At 46.0% G+C, this 20,456-nt stretch overlaps 1 protein-coding gene across 1 annotated transcript in view; it reads left to right on the top strand.

Annotated features, from left to right (window-relative positions):
• The window catches only part of TTC7B (tetratricopeptide repeat domain 7B), a 130,645-nt gene extending 115,493 nt beyond the window's left edge, over positions 1-15,152 (top strand). Inside the window, exons 19-20 of the mRNA XM_040333193.1 lie at positions 5,639-5,841; positions 14,408-15,152. Coding sequence (XP_040189127.1) covers positions 5,639-5,841; positions 14,408-14,629 — 425 coding nt within the window. The 3' untranslated portion in view covers positions 14,630-15,152. The remainder of the gene's footprint in view (positions 1-5,638; positions 5,842-14,407) is intronic.
• The last annotated feature ends 5,304 nt before the right edge of the window (positions 15,153-20,456 follow it).

Genomic DNA, 20,456 nt, shown 5'->3' with positions numbered 1-20,456 from the left:
GCGTGGTGTAGATGACAAGTTAAGATCAATCACTCTGAACGGATCCCCTTACTTCCTACTTACCGGGACTTAGCCACAATGTATTATTCATATAACCTCGGGGGTTACCAGATAAAACCGCGCACAGCGGCACACGCTCCAAACGCTGGCAGCGATGTTTTCCAAGATCAGCAGATTAATCGGCAAATACCGTTCCCTGATTTGTCATGCCGTGATTGTCACAATCGCACATGTGGCAGCCGTAGAGGAACAGCGCAATGGTTTTCAGGCCGTAAGTGCCTCCATATAGGAAAGAAATGGATGGGACTGCAGAGAAAATCGGGTTCAATTTCGGGCTCCTCCAGCTTTCTGCTCATATATCTGCATAGAGCAGGCATGTCCAAAGTCAGGCCCGGGGGCCAAATGCGGCCCCCCTGTTGATTTAATATGGCCCCCCTGGGGATTTGGATATATATATTGTTTGTGGCCCCCAGGGCCACAAAAGATATATACTGTATTTATTGGCGCTGCCTTGGAGGGGACAGGGAGGGGGCAGGACGAACGCTATCAGATTACATAAAGAGAATCTCCTGTTTACTCAGCAGCATCTCTATTGGAAGTCCCGTCTCCTGGGATGCCATTGGACGACTGTTCTGTCTATCATAGGAGGCAGGACGTTGTATTAAAGAGGCCACAGGGTAAATAAGACATTCTCCCGTTTGTAATCTGTCGGCACTCGTCACGCCTCCTCCCTCTGCCCCCACGAGGCTGCAGATGGGCATCGTTCAGGCTGCACTCATGGCAATGGCGAGGCTGCACTCATGGCAATGGCGAGGCTGCACTCATGGCAATGGCGAGGCTGCACTCATGGCAATGGCGAGGCTGCACTCATGGCAATGGCGAGGCTGCACTCATGGCAATGGCGAGGCTGCACTCATGGCAATGGCGAGGCTGCACTCATGGCAATGGCGAGGCTGTGCGTGTTATACGCCAATAAATACGGTATATCCAAATAACACTCCCAAGCTCATCCTTAGTCCTAAGCAGCGCTCTGGGATTCGTTGGGGCCACAAATAAAATATATACAGTATATCCAAATAACACACCCAAGCTCATCTCTTCACCACACACAGCCACAAAGGCAAGAGAATTCTTGTTGGGCCGTGTATTAGTGCTCAGACGAACACACTTAGACAGAATTTTAATGGTTCAAAGAATGTCAGGCAAAATAGTCGGCCCTCACGCATGTTCACTTCATCAAATCTGGCCCTCTTTGAAAAAAGTTTGGACACCCCTGGCATAGAGGAAGGATCTGTGGATTATGAGGATGCTCACCAGCGCCCTCTCAGTCCACAGAGAACTAAAAGTCTGCCTGTGAATGAATGATGCAGACGTTCAGGAGGTGCATGCAAGCCGCTCCATATTTGAATGTGACAGTGTTGCTCGGGAGAAGAACCCTTGCCCACTGTCACGGGTGAGATGGGAGGGTGCTGGAACATCATTCAAACCCTCCCTATTTTTATGCTGGTTAACGTTCTTCTAACTGTAAGTGCGCACCTTTTACCTAATTAAACCCTTTGTCATACGGATTTACACTATGTGGCTCTTTATTGTTTCATGTTACATGGGAGCCTGAAGGGATCATTTTTGGTGGTATGCACCCAGCACATGAGAATTATTACAGCATTCAAGGCAGTCTTTTGGGAGGACTTTTAAATATCCCTGGGCCTAATTAAGACCGCTGCAATATCGGTCTTACCATCTGGTAAGGAGACTACAACTTTACTTTTGTCGGGTGTCTTCTACGGTGGAGGATTTCTACTCTCAAACATCACTGTTTATTTATATACTATGGACTCATACCAAATTTCTTAGTCCTCTTGTGGACCTTTATTGAACTTTTTTTTGTTCTCATTTTCACTAATCATTTAATTATTTTTGGTGATCATTTTATATGTAGCGCCGTACCTTTTTTTATTTTTTATGTCCTTTTTACTTTGGTTATAGGTAATGGGTACTGGCTGCTTCTTACACTCACGTGTTTTTCATTTATTATTTTTAGTTTAGCGCAGTGTTTTTTTTCTACCACTTTGTGGTTTGAAAATATTTTATATATATATATATTTAGTTTGGGTACACAATTGCATAACCGCGCAATTGCCAATTGAATAGAAAAAAAAAAATAGCCTGGCCTTGAAGGGGGTAAAACCTTTCCTGACCCGGATAAATAATATAATATATTGTGGATATAATAAAAATCATTTTTTTTTTTTTATTATTGTAATATACCAGCAAAGGGTGTCACGGGGATAATATTTTTTTCCTTAATGGAGGTCATATTTTATTACAGTAGTGCTGTTTGGATGGCAAGCATTGTAGCCCACATCGGTTGGCATCATTATTTGTTCCGATTTGTGTCTGGCTGTTGATTGGTCGGGTCGTTGTGCTGCACTGGCCCTATCAGCAATGGGGATGCAATATGCTCCTTAGTATGCAGGAGGTGGAGTTGCAGAGAAGGGTTAAACGAGGACAGCATTGTGTGACATCACACCGCCCAAGACGCCTCTGATTGTGTACCCCCCCCCCCCCCCCCCCCGCCTCCTTTCCTCTTTCTTCCGTCTCTATGCTTTCTTCTCCCCCTTCCCTCTCGTCTCTCTTTCTCCTGTCTTTTGAATGCTGTCATTAATTTGAAGCTGTATTTTTTTTTTTTCTCTCTAATTTGTAATACTATGCTAAGAATACAATGAAACTTTTGTATACAGAAAGCTAATAATTGTATAAAATGCAATATTTAACCAAATAGATAAATGAGGCACAGATACTCAAATCAATAACACCACATCCCGGTATAAACAGAAAAAAGAGAAGAGGGAAGAATTTTTGGGAGCGGGTAACGAACCCTGGGATTTTAACGGTGTTGGTAGTAGAAAAGTAGATCCAAAACAATAAGATAAATACAAAAGTAATAATTTATCCATACATAGATTTAGCATAAAACAGAATACAAGACATGGATGGTCTCATTGATGGTATTGGCGACTTAAAAAAGTAGCAGAGGAACCTGTTGGGGGAAGCCCAACTTCTCTCTTCTCTCTTTCCTCATTCTTCTCTCTCCTCTCTTTTTTTTGCAATCTTTAACCACTTGCTTACTGGGCACATATACTCCCTTCCTGCCCAGGTGAAATTTCAGGTTTCAGCACTGTCATGCTTTGAATGACAATTGCGTGGTCGTGCGATGTGGCTCCCAAACAAAATTGGCGTCCTTTTTTTTCCCCACAAATAGAGCTTTCTTTTGGTGTTTTTTGATCATCTCTGTGGTTTTATTTTTTGGCGCTATAAACAAAAACAGAGCGACAATCTTGAAAAAAAACTAATTTTTTTACTTTTTGCTAGAATAAATATCCAATAAAAAAAAAAAAAAAATGTTCTCAGTTTAGTCCGATACGTATTCTTCTACATATTTTTGTTAAAAATAAAAATCGCAATAAGCTTATAGTGATTGGTTTACGCAAACTTTATAGCGTCTACAAAATAGGGGATAGAATCATGACATTTGTATTTTTAATTTTTTACTATTAATGGCGGCGATCTGCGATTTTTGTCAGGACTGCGATATTGCGGCGGACACTTTTGACACATTTTTGGGACCATTCACATTTATACAGCGAACAATGATATAAATATGCACGGATTACTGTATAAATGTGACTGGCAGGGAAGGGGTTAATACTAGGGGGCGAGGAAGGGGTTAATGTATTCCCTAATTAGTGATTCTTACTGTGGGGGGAGGGGGGTGACTGGGGGAGGTGACCGATCTGTGTCCCTATGTACAAGGGACACACCATCGGTCTCCTCTCTCCCTGACAGGACGTGGAGCTCTGTGTTTACTCTGTGTCTCCGTGACCGCCGATCGCGGGTGCCCGGCGGACATCGTGGCCGCCAGGCACGCGCATCGGCACCTGACTGATGCGGCAGGCGTGCGCACCGCCGGCCACTGCTCGCGTGCACCCCCCAGTGGCCTGGAGGCCGTATAAAGATGGCCTCCCGGCAATTCAGAGCCACTATGTGGCTGTAAAAACCCGCCGTGCGGGCGGGAAGAGGTTTAACTGAAAATACACATACCGCTATACTGGCGCTTTCCCAGACTTTTACATTGGGTTTTAACCACTTGACAACCAGCCAATAGAAAGCTAGCTGCTGCCGTAACCCTGATATATTTTTTTTTTTTTTACTATGGTCGATTCTCTGTAAGATAAAAGTAGTCCCGTGGGCAGATTCGCCACAGGATCCCTTTTAGAAGTGCCAGGAGGGGGGAATGGAGGTCGTTCCCGAGCTTACCTAACAGATCGGTAAAGCACTGTGCTCTGGTCCTCCAAGGGCATAGAGATGAATGGCGGTCATCTTGGCCTCACCTTACTCTATGCCCTTGGAGGACCAGAGCTAGATCTTTATAATTTGTAATACTATACTAAAATCCTCAGTTTTATTACAAGGGACGGTTACAGTCCTTGTAATAAAAATAAAAGTGATAAAAAAAACAAAGTACAATAATTAAGAAAATAAAAATGTTGCCGCCCCGTCCCTCCGTGCTAACGAACACATATCTAAACAGTGTTCAAACCACACATCAAAGCAAAAAAATCATAATTCTAGCGCAAGACCTCCTCTGTAACACTAAACGGGTAACCTGTAAAAAGAAAAAAAAAATGTAAGGCCTCGCCTATGGAGATTTTTAAGTACTGTAGTCGTCGCTATTACATGAGCGTGCGCAATTTTAAAGCGTGACATGTTGGGTATCTATTTATTAACATCATCTTTCACATTATACAAAAAATTGGGGTAACTATTAGTTTTTTTTTGTTAATCATTAAAGTGTATTTTTTCCACACAAAAAAAAATGCATTTGAAGGACCACTGCGCAAATACTGTGTGACATATAATATTGCAATAATCCCCATTTTATTCTCTAGGGTCTCTTAAAAAAAAAAAATGATATAATATAGGTTTAGGAGTGTGACTAATTCATTCCAGAGGTGTTCTATGAGCTTGAAGTCAGGACTCTGTGCAGGTCAGTGAAGTTCCTCCACCCCAAACTCGCTCATCCATGTCTTTATGGACCTTGCTTTGTTCACTGGTCCAAATCATTTGGTGGAAGGGGGATTATGGTGTGGGGCTGTTTTTCTGGGGTTGGGCTTGGCCCCTTAGTTCCAGTGAAGGGAACTCTTAAGGGGTCAGCATACTAAGACATTTTGGACAATTTCATGCTCCCAACTTTGTGGGAACAGTTTGGGGACGGCCCCTTCCTGTTCCAACATGACTGCACACCAGTGCACAAAGCAAGGTCCATAAAGACATGGATGAGTCAGTTTGGGGTGGAGGAACTTGACTGGCCTGCACAGAGTCCTGACCGCAACCCAATGGAACACCTTTGGGATGAATTAGAGCGGAAGGCCTCTTCTCATCCAGAATGGTCAAACATTCCCATAGACGCACTCCTAAACCTTGTGGACGGTCTTCCCAGAAGAGTTGAAGCTGTTAGAGCTGCAAAGGGCGGGGCCAACTCAATATTGAACCCTACGGACCAAGACTGGGATGTCATTAACTGCTCTAGTGACTGTAGATGGCATTGTAACCTGTAATTCTCTGTGTCCCATTACAGCGGAGGTGTACATCGGCATAGGAAAACCATCAGAAGCCACCGCCTGTATCCAGGAAGCCGCTAACCTGTTCCCGATGTCGCACAACGTGCTGTACATGAGAGGTCAGGTGTCCGAGCTGCGAGGCAATATTGATGATGCCAAGAGATGGTATGAAGAGGCCCTGTCCATCAGCCCCACCCATGTGAAGAGCATGCAGAGACTGGTGAGTGCGCAAACTTCTCTATGATCACATTCTGTAGATCAGTGTTTTCTCCAAGAGCAAGTTTGCCCTGGATCAACGTCATGAGTTGCCATGCTCTGGGTGGGCTGGCCTGGCCACCGGCACCATAACTGAGAAGTGACGCTCAAGGGAAAAGCATATGGCATCATTCATTGCTATGGTGGTAGTGGCTAGCCATGGCAACACATGATGCGGGTTCAGGGAGGACCTCTGACGTGATGGGGGGGGGGGACCTCTGACGTGGGGGGGGGACCTGTGACGTGACGGGGGGGACCTGTGACGGGGGGGGGGGGACCTGTGACGGGGGGGGGGGCCTGTGACGTGATGGGGGGGGGCCTGTGACGTGATGGGGGGGGGGGCCTGTGACGTGACGGGGGGGGCCTGTGACGTGATGGGGACCTGTGACGTGATGGGGGGGACCGGTGACGTGTCCTCTGCAGAGCTGCCGCCGCTGAAGATCGGGTCGGATCGCCTGTAGAAAAGGTATGTATATACTGACTTTTATTTTTCAGGGCTAGAGAGGTTAGTGTTCGAATGATGGTGTCTATAGATGCAGGGATTTTACTTTTAGCACGGACTTTCACTTTAATGACAGAAGAGACCCTATTGGTCTCTTCTGCCTGTTGGATGTCATGTTCGCTGAGCAGCACATGCGCATCTTAGTGAACATTTACAGCCCCGATCCGTGCCGCAGGCGATGTGACACCTGTGATGTCATCGCGGCCTGGCCTATCAAATGGCCCAAAGGCATTGGACCCGGAATGAAGACCGGACGAAGATGGAAGCACCGGTGGCCCAGCAGATCGATCCCACCGCAGCCCTGGAGGACACCATATGACAGGTAAGTCTACTATAATGTACGAATATGCTGTGCATACCGGAACACTAAGGCATATAACCCACCTGGGGGTTCCTAAAGAAAAAAAAAATGTACAGCAGACTTTACTTCCGCTTTACAGGGTTACAGATCTGTCTGTAGACTCTCCTTGCTGTCAGTTCTGAAAGGTGACTGATAGCGAGGAGAAAACCCAGCCTGATTCTGTGTGTTTTTTTTCTTTACACACAGCCAATCAGCAGGTATACAGCCAAAATCATTGGCTGGAAGCTGCTGACAAACTGGTGCTGTGTATAATTCTAACACAGATTAGCCAGGGGCATGCACATACCCGACTATAAACCAGGGGGGGTTCACTGCTATGTATGGGTACATCATGGTGCCTGGGGGAGCCGCCTGCCAGCAGTACATGTATCACTGGGGGTCAGCAAGCGGGTACCAATGCATTGTGTCTGAGACTCCACTGCAGATTATATGGCTCAGCTACAGAGCACAATGAAAGGAGGACAGATGCCCATAGTAAATCATTCCTATTGGTGGTTCTGATTTTCTGTCCTGTGCACATCATTACTGATCTATTCCCACGTAATATCTTCTGGCCCTTCAGCAGGGTGTGTAGGTAAATAAGGCTGACAGAGGCCTCCTCTTCGGGGTCACCCTTTATATAAAGCATTGTGCAGCCCCTCCTGTCTTGTCATTGTCTCTTTTGTGAATCCTCGGCATGGAAAGCGATGCCGGCCGGGGATTGTGGAGCGCACTAAAAAGCTTTAGACAAAGGCTCATAGCTGCAGGCTACATTACTCCATCTCCGGCAACTGACCTAAAATCCCTCACTGAACCAACCGGACGGGGAGCTTCTGGCTGCACCATCATCGGGGGGGGGGGGAGCTTCACCTTATCATTCCGATCATCATATAGAATGGAACAGTCTGAGGAGTCAGAATTAAAGGTGTCTTTAAACGCACACTTACCATTGAAGGCACACTTACTACTTAACATTGCATGCCTGTGAAACACTACGATACTCATAATTTACATAAGAAACATGTTAAAAACCTTTACAGGTCATTAGGTTAGTGTTACCGGTAAGTTATGACCCTAGAATTATTACTCTCACTCCAGTGTGCATGGCGATTCCTAAATCCTACAGATGTACAGGTGCATACCCAATAGGGTTGCACCGATACCACTTTTTAAGACCGAGTACAAAGTACCGATACTTTTTTCCAAGTACTTGCCGATACCAATTACCGATACTTTTATTAATGTCATGTGACAGTGTCGGTATTTTTTTATATATTTTTTTTACAATTATTTGTTTTTTATCATTTTTTTTTTTATTATATTGGGAGAGGGGGCCGGTGTCGGTCTGTTTTTTTTTTTTTTTCTGTTTTTTACAATTTAACTTTGAAATATTTTTTTTTATATATTTTCTTTTCAAATATATTTTTTATCAGCCCTCCTGGGGGGGGGGGGGGGGGCGGCGGCGCTATTAGGGGTGTAAACAGACCCCTGATATCTCCCCTTTGAGACAGAGAAAAGGAACTGAGGACACAGATTCCACAGTCCCTTTCTCTGTAGCCTCAGCTGCACTGAAGATGAATGGACAGAGGCAGTGATCACTGTTCATTCAGAAAAGGAATGAGCTGGTAAATGACAGATTTCCGGCTCCTTCCTCCACTCTCCATCCTGAAAGATCCGGGGTAGGGGGAGACCAGTGGAGGAGCTGGAGGAGACCCTGGGGGGGTGCCAGAGGAGGAGCCGGGGAGGACAGAAAGGAGACATGGAGGAGGAGCCAGAGAGTTGGGAAGGACGCAGGGGATAAAGTGGATCGGCACCCAGTCACCCGGAGGTGGATCCAGAGAGGACAGAAGGGGACAGCCGGGGGTGATTGGTGGGGGGGGGGGGGGAGGAGGAGAAGTGGCTGTCGGAAAAGTTATACATGGAGATCAGTGCTTGCAACAACCCCCACCGCCACACCGATCAAGTATCGGAGCATTTACATGAGCACAAGTGCTTGTGCATCAGTATCGGCACCCCTAATACCCAATATGCATGCTTGTGTAGATGGGACCCCTAGGGGGCTGTCGCTTTTTTTTGGGGGGGGGGGGGGTTGTTATTTTTTAAACTTTATATTCAATTTTACTTTATTGATATCATACGGGGGGGGGCTGATAAGCCCTCTGTGTAATAGCATGGTGAAGGTGGCAGGTTCTCTTTAAGGAGACATCATGGTCTATTAAAATGTCACCTCTGCACTCTTTTTGTGCAACAGCAAACGGGAGGGCTTTTAAGAGATTTTGTCATGGTCCCGCAGCCTCCTGGGACTTGTGATGTGTCTCAAGAGGCTGCAGGTGGTGGGGTTCGACCTAGCCGCTCTGGGCACAATTGGGAGGCGTTATCTGTCAAAATCGGGTACCTTCTCCCCAAAAAAAAAAGGGGTGTCCAAAACTTGAAGAGGAGGCAAAAAAAATCAGAACTTCCCTTCAGGGGCGAAGGTGCGCTTTAACTGCCACATGCCGCACATATGCATTGCAGGGCGGCCATTGTTTGTACTGGAAGCGTGCTCCCAGCACACAGACCGAGCTGCCTCAGACAACCCTCAGTTTTGCACAAATCGGTAGCCAGCAAGATCGGTCCAGTCACTGTGTGGTCATGTTTGCCGATCCTACCCGCTTATTCTAAACTATTTAAAGGAACGCTGGAAGGGCAGAAAGGGGCTTAATGACAATGTGTTTTAGAAAAAGAACTGTCTTTTTTTTTTTTTATTATTATTATCCTGTACAATGTTGTCATATAATGGCAGTATCTATACCATAACTGCTCTGACTGTAAAGATCCCCTTCCTATATGTATGGTAGGGTTGCATCGATGCCACTTTTTTTTTAAGACCGAGTACAAGTACTGATACTTTTTTTTCCAAGTGCTCACTGTAACCGAATGACCCGGGACACCCAGAGACTTTGTGAGGATGGGGGATACTCCTGTGTCAGCGTCACTGATAACTCTTGGGTCTGAGTCCACCCTGTGCCCTTTGGGCATGGGGTGGCAAGTGAATCATAATTCATGTATTACATGAGATGGGACATCACTGATAGTTCGTATTGCAGGATTTTGAGATACTGCAAGATGTTGGCCCAACCAGTCAATAGTGACTCATTCTATGATTAGCCCTGACTAGTGACATGCTAATTGAGTCAGGGCCTGGAAGACATTTCATTGTCCTTGTGCAAAGGTGTTGTAACGGACAGGTGTTAATCCAGGTCTGCTCCCAGACCTCTAATTATATATGCTAAATACTGTTTATGTGTGGAATATACTTGTTGGAGACAGAACGTCTGTCTGGGGATGTGGATTGGAAAGAGAGCATTGTGTGATGGTGTTTTGTTTGTAATGCTGTTAATGAAGGAATGTTTAGTAATTAGTCTTAGTGTGTGGGTGGGGAGTTGATTGTTCCTTTAATGCCTTGTACTGTATATAAGCTGAGAAGAAACCATTAAAATTGTCTTCATTTTGAAACCAGTAATGGAGCAAGTCTCGTTATTCTGGGAAATGGGAGGCCTGCTGGTTTGTGTGTCAGATGAGCTGATGAGCTGTCGTAATTGATGGAAGGTCGTAAACGGTGACCGTTACACTCACCAATATATTTTTTTTATGTCCTGTTGTGACAGTGGCACTAATATGCAGCACTGATGAGGTGTGGACTGCATCAGTAGTTTAGATTTTATTTGTTTTTACAATTCTATTTTTCAAAAAAAAAAAACATTTTTACAATTGGATCTTTTCAATATGAATTTATTCAATTATTTTCTTAGCCCTGTTGGGGAGGAGGGCTTTGGTGAGATATCGGGTCTTAACTGACCCCTGACATCTCCCTTTTGAGACAAGGAAAGGGGCCGAGGACACAGATTCCCCAGTCCTTTTCTCTGCAGCCTCAACTGGGACATTGATGGTGTGCTGGGGGGAGATGGGACATTGATGGTGTGCTGGGGGGGAGATGGGACATTGATGGTGTGCTGGGGGGGAGATGGGACATTGATGGTGTGCTGGGGGGGAGATGGGACATTGATGGGGTGCTGGGGGGAGATGGGACATTGATGGTGTGCTGGGGGGAGATGGGACATTGATGGTGTGCTGGGGGGGAGATGGGACATTGATGGTGTGCTGGGGGGGAGATGGGACATTGATGGTGTGCTGGGGGGGGAGATGGGACATTGATGGTGTGCTGGGGGGGAGATGGGACATTGATGGTGTGCTGGGGGGGAGATGGGACATTGATGGTGTGCTGGGGGGGAGATGGGACATTGATGGTGTGCTGGGGGGAGATGGGACATTGATGGTGTGCTGGGGGGGAGATGGGACATTGATGGTGTGCTGGGGGGGAGATGGGACATTGATGGTGTGCTGGGGGGGAGATGGGACATTGATGGTGTGCTGGGGGGGAGATGGGACATTGATGGTGTGCTGGGGGGGAGATGGGACATTGATGGTGTGCTGGGGGGGAGATGGGACATTGATGGTGTGCTGGGGGGGAGATGGGACATTGATGGTGAGGGAAGCTGCCACCGCTGTGGAGTAAGTAGATTATTCCTGAAGAATGAGCTTAATAAGCATTTCAGTAAACATGTCTGTGGATGATCCTTTCATCTTATTATAAGCATCAATTCTCATATTCTGTGATGTCTTATGATTGTTGCAGAAGGACTGTGTCCCCCGAGGCCTGGCGGGTTCCCGACACCCCACTCAGATTAGGACAGTGATCGATCTTTGTGCATTCGATGGGTTATTGGCTTCTGCAAACTGTGCATTGCCATTTTCCCTAATGTTAAAAAATATATGTGCATCCTAACTGTATCTGGGAAAATATGAATGTGTAATTTTGTATCAGTGCAAAGAAATTCAAAAATAATTCTTCTTCTTCCTTCTTTTCCTCCTTAAAATTTTTATATATATACAAGCCAGCGACTGAATCAAGCCTGCCTTTTAGTTAGACAAAGCCACAGGTTTTCATTGGGGAGCATTACAACCTTCTAGCCATTGGCATCCTAACAAATCAATGATGTCATTGGTTAATAATAGGACCGAAACAACTAATCGACAACGAATCCATTCATTTCATAATCGATTAATCGGCCAGTAACATAATGGGGTTAAAAAAAAAATACCCCTTTATAGTACAAAAAGAGCAAATCGCTACTGTAAATATTACTTTCACTGTACCACAGTAAAAAATTAATCCCTTACAGTAGTGATTATTTGCTCCTTTTTTTACTAATTTTAGTTTTTTTTTTTTACCCCATTATGTTACTAAACATCTCAGGCCTGGGTCACGCCACTTTGTTTTTTGGTGCTTTTTGCAGAAACACACTACAGTTCATTTACATGTTCTCCTATGGGACACGTTTACATCCATGTGACATCACTGTATTGTACTGTACCATTTGGTGGACTGGTGGCATCACTGTGCGATTGTCTGGTGCACCAGTGGCATTACTGTAGAGTACTGTCTGGTGCACCTGTGGCATCACTGTAGTGACCCGGGACACCCAGAGACTTTGTGAGGATGGGGGATACTCCTGTGTCAGCGTCACTGATAACTCTTGGGTCTGAGTCCACCCTGTGCCCTTTGGGCATGGGGTGGCAAGTGAATCATAATTCATGTATTACATGAGATGGGACATCACTGATAGTTCGTATTGCAGGATTTTGAGATACTGCAAGATGTTGGCCCAACCAGTCAATAGTGACTCATTCTATGATTAGCGACATGCTAATTGAGTCAGGGCCTGGAAGACATTTCATTGTCCTTGTGCAAAGGTGTTGTAACGGACAGGTGTTAATCCAGGTCTGCTCCCAGACCTCTAATTATATATGCTAAATACTGTTTATGTGTGGAATATACTTGTTGGAGACAGAACGTCTGTCTGGGGATGTGGATTGGAAAGAGAGCATTGTGTGATGGTGTTTTGTTTGTAATGCTGTTAATGAAGGAATGTTTAGTAATTAGTCTTAGTGTGTGGGTGGGGAGTTGATTGTTCCTTTAATGCCTTGTACTGTATATAAGCTGAGAAGAAACCATTAAAATTGTCTTCATTTTGAAACCAGTAATGGAGCAAGTCTCGTTATTCTGGGAAATGGGAGGCCTGCTGGTTTTCTGTGTGTCAGATGAGCTGATGAGCTGTCGTAATTGATGGAAGGTCGTAAACGGTGACCGTTACACTCACCAATATATTTTTTTTATGTCCTGTTGTGACAGTGGCACTAATATGCAGCACTGATGAGGTGTGGACTGCATCAGTAGTTTAGATTTTATTTGTTTTTACAATTCTATTTTTCAAAAAAAAAAACATTTTTACAATTGGATCTTTTCAATATGAATTTATTCAATTATTTTCTTAGCCCTGTTGGGGAGGAGGGCTTTGGTGAGATATCGGGTCTTAACTGACCCCTGACATCTCCCTTTTGAGACAAGGAAAGGGGCCGAGGACACAGATTCCCCAGTCCTTTTCTCTGCAGCCTCAACTGGGACATTGATGGTGTGCTGGGGGGAGATGGGACATTGAGTGGGGTGTCGGGTTAAAAAAAAAATACCCCTTTATAGTACAAAAAGAGCAAATCGCTACTGTAAATATTACTTTCACTGTACCACAGTAAAAAATTAATCCCTTACAGTAGTGATTATTTGCTCCTTTTTTTACTAATTTTAGTTTTTTTTTTTTACCCCATTATGTTACTAAACATCTCAGGCCTGGGTCACGCCACTTTGTTTTTTGGTGCTTTTTGCAGAAACACACTACAGTTCATTTACATGTTCTCCTATGGGACACGTTTACATCCATGTGACATCACTGTATTGTACTGTACCATTTGGTGGACTGGTGGCATCACTGTGCGATTGTCTGGTGCACCAGTGGCATTACTGTAGAGTACTGTCTGGTGCACCTGTGGCATCACTGTAGTGTACCGTCTGGTGCACCTGTGGCATCACTGTAGTGTACCGTCTGGTGCACCTGTGGCGTCACTGTAGTGTACCGTCTGGTGCACCTGTGGCGTCACTGTAGTGTACCGTCTGGTGCACCTGTGGCGTCACTGTAGTGTACCGTCTGGTGCACCTGTGGCGTCACTGTAGTGTACCGTCTGGTGCACCTGTGGCGTCACTGTAGTGTACCGTCTGGTGCACCTGTGGCATCACTGTAGTGTACCGTCTGGTGCACCTGTGGCATCACTGTAGTGTACCGTCTGGTGCACCTGTGGCATCACTGTAGTGTACCGTCTGGTGCACCTGTGGCATCACTGTAGTGTACCGTCTGGTGCACCTGTGGCTGAAGCTGGGCGATTTTCTTAAAAAAAAAAAAAAAACTCGATTCACGATTCGAATCGTTTTGTTTTTTTCTTTTGGACACCGCGCCAGTCCTGAGGAGCTGCGGGCAGGAGTTTTTAGGCGAGGTTGCGGCTTCGACCTAGTCTGCGGCCTCCAGCCCTACCTGTGGCATCACTAGCGTACTGTCTGGTGCACCTGTGATGTCACATGGGGGTTCTTGCAAGGTTTATTTTTGATTCACTATTGAGGAAAATTGGATTGTACCTCAGCTATATGTTTATGCTTTTATTTCTGTCATTTATTGCCTGTGTGTGATGGTCAGATTTCCACAAACTTCTGCCAATATATTGTCCATGTACTCAGGATTTTTTATTTTTTTTCCTCTTTTCCAGAGTATCATTCTCCACCACCTGGGCCGGTTTAGCCTGGCAGAGAAGATCCTGAGAGATGCCGTCCAGGTGAACTCCACGGCCCATGAAGTGTGGAACAGCCTGGGCGAGGTGCTCCAGGCTCAGGGCAATGACGATTCCGCAACTGAATGCTTTCTCACAGCCCTGGAACTGGAGGCCAGCAGTCCGATAGTCCCCTTCACCATAATCCCCCGTGTTCTGTGAGCAGAGATCGGACCTGGGGGTCATGCACAGAGCAATGGTGGCAACGCCAATCAAACGGTTGCATTTCACTGATCACAGGTGGCCCTCTCTGGACGATGGCACATTTCTTTATATTTTCTGTCTGAACGTGGTGAGCGGCTAGCCAGTGGTTTTGGTGTTTCTTGCTGAATGAATGTACGCAGACCAAGTGCAGGCAGAATTGGGTGGGGGGTTGTGCTTGAGGTCTATGAGGTCACAGAAAGCCATCCACAGGGATACAAAGTCTGAATTTCTGGCTGCCTGAAAGTTAACCAGTCCAGAATCTTTTCCTGGGCATTCCTCTGGTCAGTATCTTTCAGTCATCTGAGGCTAGTGCAGCACATACATGTAGAAATGGGTTCCAACTTGCATAGGTGCCGCTTTCTTGTCCATTGAGGAACACAGGAAGTCACCTGCACCAGTTTGATTGCTTAACATGCATCAAACTGGTACACAGCATCGTCAGCAACACTCGATGACAACACGGATCAGATGGTAACAAACCGGCAAAATGGCGCACCCCTTTCATCAGAGCCTACAAAGTCCGTAGTTACTCCTATGGACTTTGTAGGCGCTGATGAAAGAGGTGCGCCTCTGAAACGCGTCAGCCGGTTTGTTACCATCTGATCCGTGTTCTCATCGAGTGTTGCAGACGATGCTGTGTACCAGTTTGATCGCCTGTTAAAGCGGTGGTTCACCCTTAGAGGGCACTTTTTCCCCTTAGATTCCTGCTCGTTTTTGTCTAGGGGAATCGGCTATTTGTTTTAAAATATGAGCCGTACTTACCCGTTTACGAGATGCATCCTCTCCGTCGCTTCCGGGTATGGGTCTTCGGGAGCGGGTGTTCCTTCTTGATTGACAGTCTTCCGAGAGGCTTCCGACGGTCGCATCCATTGCGTCACAATTTTCCGAAAAAAGAAGCCGAACGTCGGTGCGCAGGCGCAGTATAGAGCCACACCGACGTTCGGCTACTCGTGACGCGATGGATGCGACCGTCGGAAGCCTCTCGGAAGACTGTCAATCAAGAAGGAACGCACGCTCCCGAAGACCCATACCCGGAAGTGACGGAGAGGATGCATCTCGTAAACGGTAAGTACGGCTCATATTTTAATACAAATAGCCGATTCCCCTAGACCGAACGAGCAGGAAGCTAAGGGGAAAAGGGGAAAAATTTAATAAATGGGTGAACTCCCGCTTTAAGTGCTTTCTACAACTCCCTTTGTGAGTAAGATTATTGTTTTATTACTTAATAAAATCCTTTAAACGGTAATGCACTAGGTCGGCGCGCCCTCCTTTTCTTTTTTTTTAGCTTTATGAATTCCCATGATTCTGAGGAAGGCTGCAAGATCATAGGGCCAGATTCACAGAAGAAGTACGCCGATACTCCGGCGTACTTTCAAATTTGCCGCGTCGTATCTTTATTTGTAATTCACAAACAAAGATACGGCGGCTTTTGGCTAAGATCCGACAGGCGTACGGCTTCGTACGCCTTCGGATCGTAGGTGTAATTCTCCAGCGGCCGCTGGGTGGAGTTTGCGTCGTTTTCCCAGCGTCGGTATGCAAATTAGCTGATTACGGCGATACACGCGTTCGCCGCATTCTCTTACATCGTCGCTAGTCGGTTTTTCCCGTCGCAAACATAAGCCTGCTTTTTCATGGCTTACATTTAGAACAGCCATGTTAAAGTATGGCCGTCGTTCCCGCGTCGAATTTCAATTTTTTTTTTTCCGCGTAAGACATCCTGGAATATGAAAGTACGTTACGCACGTCGCCGTTCAAAAAACACGTCGGGGCGCAGTAATTTCTCGCAAAGCACGGCGGGAAATTTCCTAACGGAGCATGCGCAGACCGTTCGGCGCGGGAACGCGCCTAATTTAAATGGTGCACGCCCCATTTGAATTAGGAGGGCTTGCGCCGGACGGCTTTACGCTACGCCGCCGCAAGCACTTGCGGCGGCGTAACGTAAAGGGGATACGTTACGCCGCGGTAAATATTCGTGTCTTTGCCTTGAAATTGGACTACGTTGCCCTTTAGCGGAAAACACCAGAGCGCAGGAGAATTTTTCGTGTGTTCTTGTCTGCAAACCTTGGCACCCCAGATGTTTTGGAACTACATTTCCCAAGATACTCTGCTTTGTAGGTGAGCATCATGGGAAAATGTGGTGCCAAGATTCACCATCACAGCCCTAGGAAAAAATGAGCAGGTCACCCTTACAATGAAGAGGGGGAACCCACTAAAAGGGTACAGGTGCCGCCCCCCCCCCTGGGTTCAGCGTTATAGGGTGGACTTGTACTCTGGCAGTCGAGTGCCCACTTGCTCACTAATGGAGATGAAGCGCGCAGTGCTGGAGGTGGGATTGCTTTACAGTGTGTATGGCCCAACCTTGCTACATTTTCTTACAGAACACTCCCCGTCCATTCATACAACACTGGGGGGGGGGGTTAGGGACATTTAAAATCCGTGCAATCCGAACAATTTCTGCACCTTGCCTGTCCGCGAGGTCTGTTTTTCCTCCCCACCTTGCCTGTCCGCAAGGTTTGTTTCCCCCCCACCCCAAAAGTGCATATTATGTGTAAAGTACAAGTACGTTGAGATAAATTGCTGAATCCGTTTTGTTTTTATATAATACACACAAAGTGCAGAAATTGCTCGGTTTTACCCTGCGTATGGTTTATAATTGCGTTAAAAAAAAAAAACGTTCACCCTTAATACAGCTGATCCTGGCACAGCGCCGCCCTGCAGGCAATGCATTTCTCCTGGCCTCCTCCTCCTCTGTAAGCCAGACACTAGTAAAGAGAGAGATATATCTATATATATATTTTGAAACTGAATGCCTGTTACAAGATTTTGAGGAAATGCTGTTTTAATTTAATTTTTTTTTTTATGTGAATTCAGAGATTATTTATCAAAAACAGTTCTGTAAAGCCAGATGTTAGTCGGACGTTCTCCTCATGTGGTACATGAATTATGTGAACTTTACATATGTCAATAAAGTGATTTTTAAGAGAGTTTTGGTGACTGATTGGCAATTACTGCAGGTGGGTACCGAAGAGCACCACATCACTTCAAGGAGCACCACATCACTTCAAGGAGCACCACATCACTTCAGGGCCCTTTTGTTTATTGGTTAAGAGCATCAAATACAGCCAACGCGTTTCTGGGAAGGGCCCCTCCCTCTTTTTTTTTTAAGGGCTTGAGCAGTAGATTTTAGAATTGCCAGCCTTTCATCCTGATTCTAACAAGTGTGTTAAAAGGATAGTTTGCACACACCTGTCTATAGAAGGTCCCACAGTTATCAGTGCATGTCAGAGCACAAACCAACCCATGAAGTCCAAGGGATTGTATGGAGGCACAGATCGGGGGAAGGGTACAGAACATTTTCTGCAGTATTGAGCCGACTGCTTCACGGCAGCGGTGGGCGAATGGGTGTACACGTACGTCCCCTTTAATTTGGCTGCTAATGGGGGCCTGCTGCATGCTCCGCGAGCGCGGCAAATTCAATGTTCGCCGGCGGCCCATGATAGTGACACTGAGAGGCAGAACAGGGAGATGCCTTAGTAAACAAGGCATTTCCCTGTTCTGCCTAGTGACATGACAGGGATCTACTGCTCCCTGTCATCTGGAGCAGTGATCTGTCATGTTCTAGTGAGACCACCTCCCATACAGTTAGAATCACTCCCTAGGACACACTTAACCCCTTCCCTGCCAGTGTCATTTATACAGTAATCGGTGCATTTTTATAGCACTGATCGCTGTATAAAATGTCAAAGGTGTCCACCATTAATGTCGCAGTCACAATAAAAAGAAATCACAGATCACTGCCAGTACTAGTGTAAAAAAAAAAAAAAAAACATGAGAATATATATATAATATTATATTTATTTATTTATTAAAAACGAGCTCCTAATTTGTTGACGCTACAACTTTTGCACAAACCAATCAATATGCGCTTATTGCGATTTTTTTTATTTTTTTTACCAGAAATATGTAGAAGAATACGTATTGGAATGGGCAATTGAATTGGACTATATTAGAGATTTAGAAGGTCTGTTGGCGTGGGAAATGCGAAGAGAACAGTTTTCTCATAATTGGTCCAAGTTCCGACATTCATCTGAGTTTCTAAATTGGGTTAGGGGAAAATCCCTCTCCCTCTTCAAAAAAAAAAAAAAAGGACATCAATTTTGTTTGGGAGCCACGTCGCACAACTGTCGGATAAAACATGACGCAGTGCCGTATCGCAAAAAGTGCTGTGGTCAGGAAGGGGGGTAAATTCTTCCGGGACTGAAGTGGTTAATAAACCAGCCTAGTAGAGACATTTTAATCTATTTCAACCCCAAACCGAATACAATTTACTTTAGTTTGCTCTTTACATGTAAAACAATTGCTATATTTTTTTTTTTCCTATTCTGAGGAGCCTGCCACCAGGGTGACAACACAGGTGCACAAGTGGGAGACAAAGAGGAAATGTTGTCACCCTATAACAGTGATGGCGAACCTTGGCACCCCAGATGTTTTGGAACTACGTTTCCCATGATGCTCATGCACAACGGGGGGGGGGGGGGGGGTCCGAGGTTCGCCATCACTGCCCTATAACAAGAAGCACCTGCGGAATTCGCTTATCTGATATTTCAGTAATTTTTCACTACAGAGCAGGATGTAACTGCCATTGCTTATGAAACCCAGGGGCGGACTGACCATTGAGTTACTCCGGCACTGCCCGAGGGCCCCATGCCACTAGGGGGACCCCCCCCATCAGGGTTACCAGGGACAGTATGTAAATATCTGTTTTTTACATCTGTCCCTGATATGTCCGAAACCGACATGCTTTTGATGTAAAAATCCCGAGATTTTAGCTACCCCGCCTCTGCACTGCCTCCTGGTGTGGTGGCCATCTGTAAGCCCAGGGGCCCCATAATCTTCTATGGCCCGGGGGCCCCATGAGCTGTCAGTCCGCCCCTGATGAAACCCCATGACATTCATTGCAGTTTATGAAACGGGGGGGGGGTAGCAAACTCCCATCCAGTTAAGGGTTAAACAGATTGACTCGAGAAAAGACTTCACTGGGATTGTCCGTTCTGACCAAACGTTGGGTCTGCAGAAGCTGCGTTGGTCCGGAGAAGTGGCGGCGCTCTGAACGAAGCCGGCTGGGTGGGCCGCCATGCAATCCTGTATTTAACACTCAGCACTAATGTGCGCCCCCTGAAGGCTCCAGCCCACGCAGTGACCTACATTTCCTGCACGCGGTGTGCGTTTATTAATGAACATACGGTGTAATCTCCCAGGTCTTCCCAGCGCAGCTGAAATGTACAGATATTTAGGTCTGGACTTCTGAGGATTCTCAGTGGAGGGGGCAGAAACGCTGACAAAAAAACACACACACACACACACACACACACACACACACCACAATAGGACAAGAGGCAAATAACTAGGGCGAGATAAATAGCAGTACCGCAGTCCGTCCTCCATCGGAGAGAAGAGCGCAATCGGAGAAATCCAAGTCCGCTTCCAGAAACGTATTGTGAAATAACAGCAGCGGGTTTAATTAGAATTGCTGAGAGTGCGGCCAGAGATGGCGCTCTCCTGTCGCTGGCTCTCATACCGATGTGAATTAGGGCCACAAATGCCGAATAATAGCCGCAAACAATCCAAAAACAACTTGAATCTGATGTGCCAATAATACTTGTTTATACTGCCAAGGCATGATGTCATGGGACAATCGTTCTTCCATCAGAGCCCCCCTCCAGGGCTAATGGAGTCGGTTTACACCAGGGGTAGGCGACCTGGGGTCCTCCAGCTGTTGTAAAAT

This window comes from Rana temporaria, chromosome 13 (genome assembly GCF_905171775.1).
Source record: "Rana temporaria chromosome 13, aRanTem1.1, whole genome shotgun sequence".
In the NCBI taxonomy this organism is placed as follows: domain Eukaryota; kingdom Metazoa; phylum Chordata; class Amphibia; order Anura; family Ranidae; genus Rana; species Rana temporaria.
Note: the sequence above shows the minus strand (reverse complement) of the source record. Positions and strands in the feature narration are given on the sequence as shown.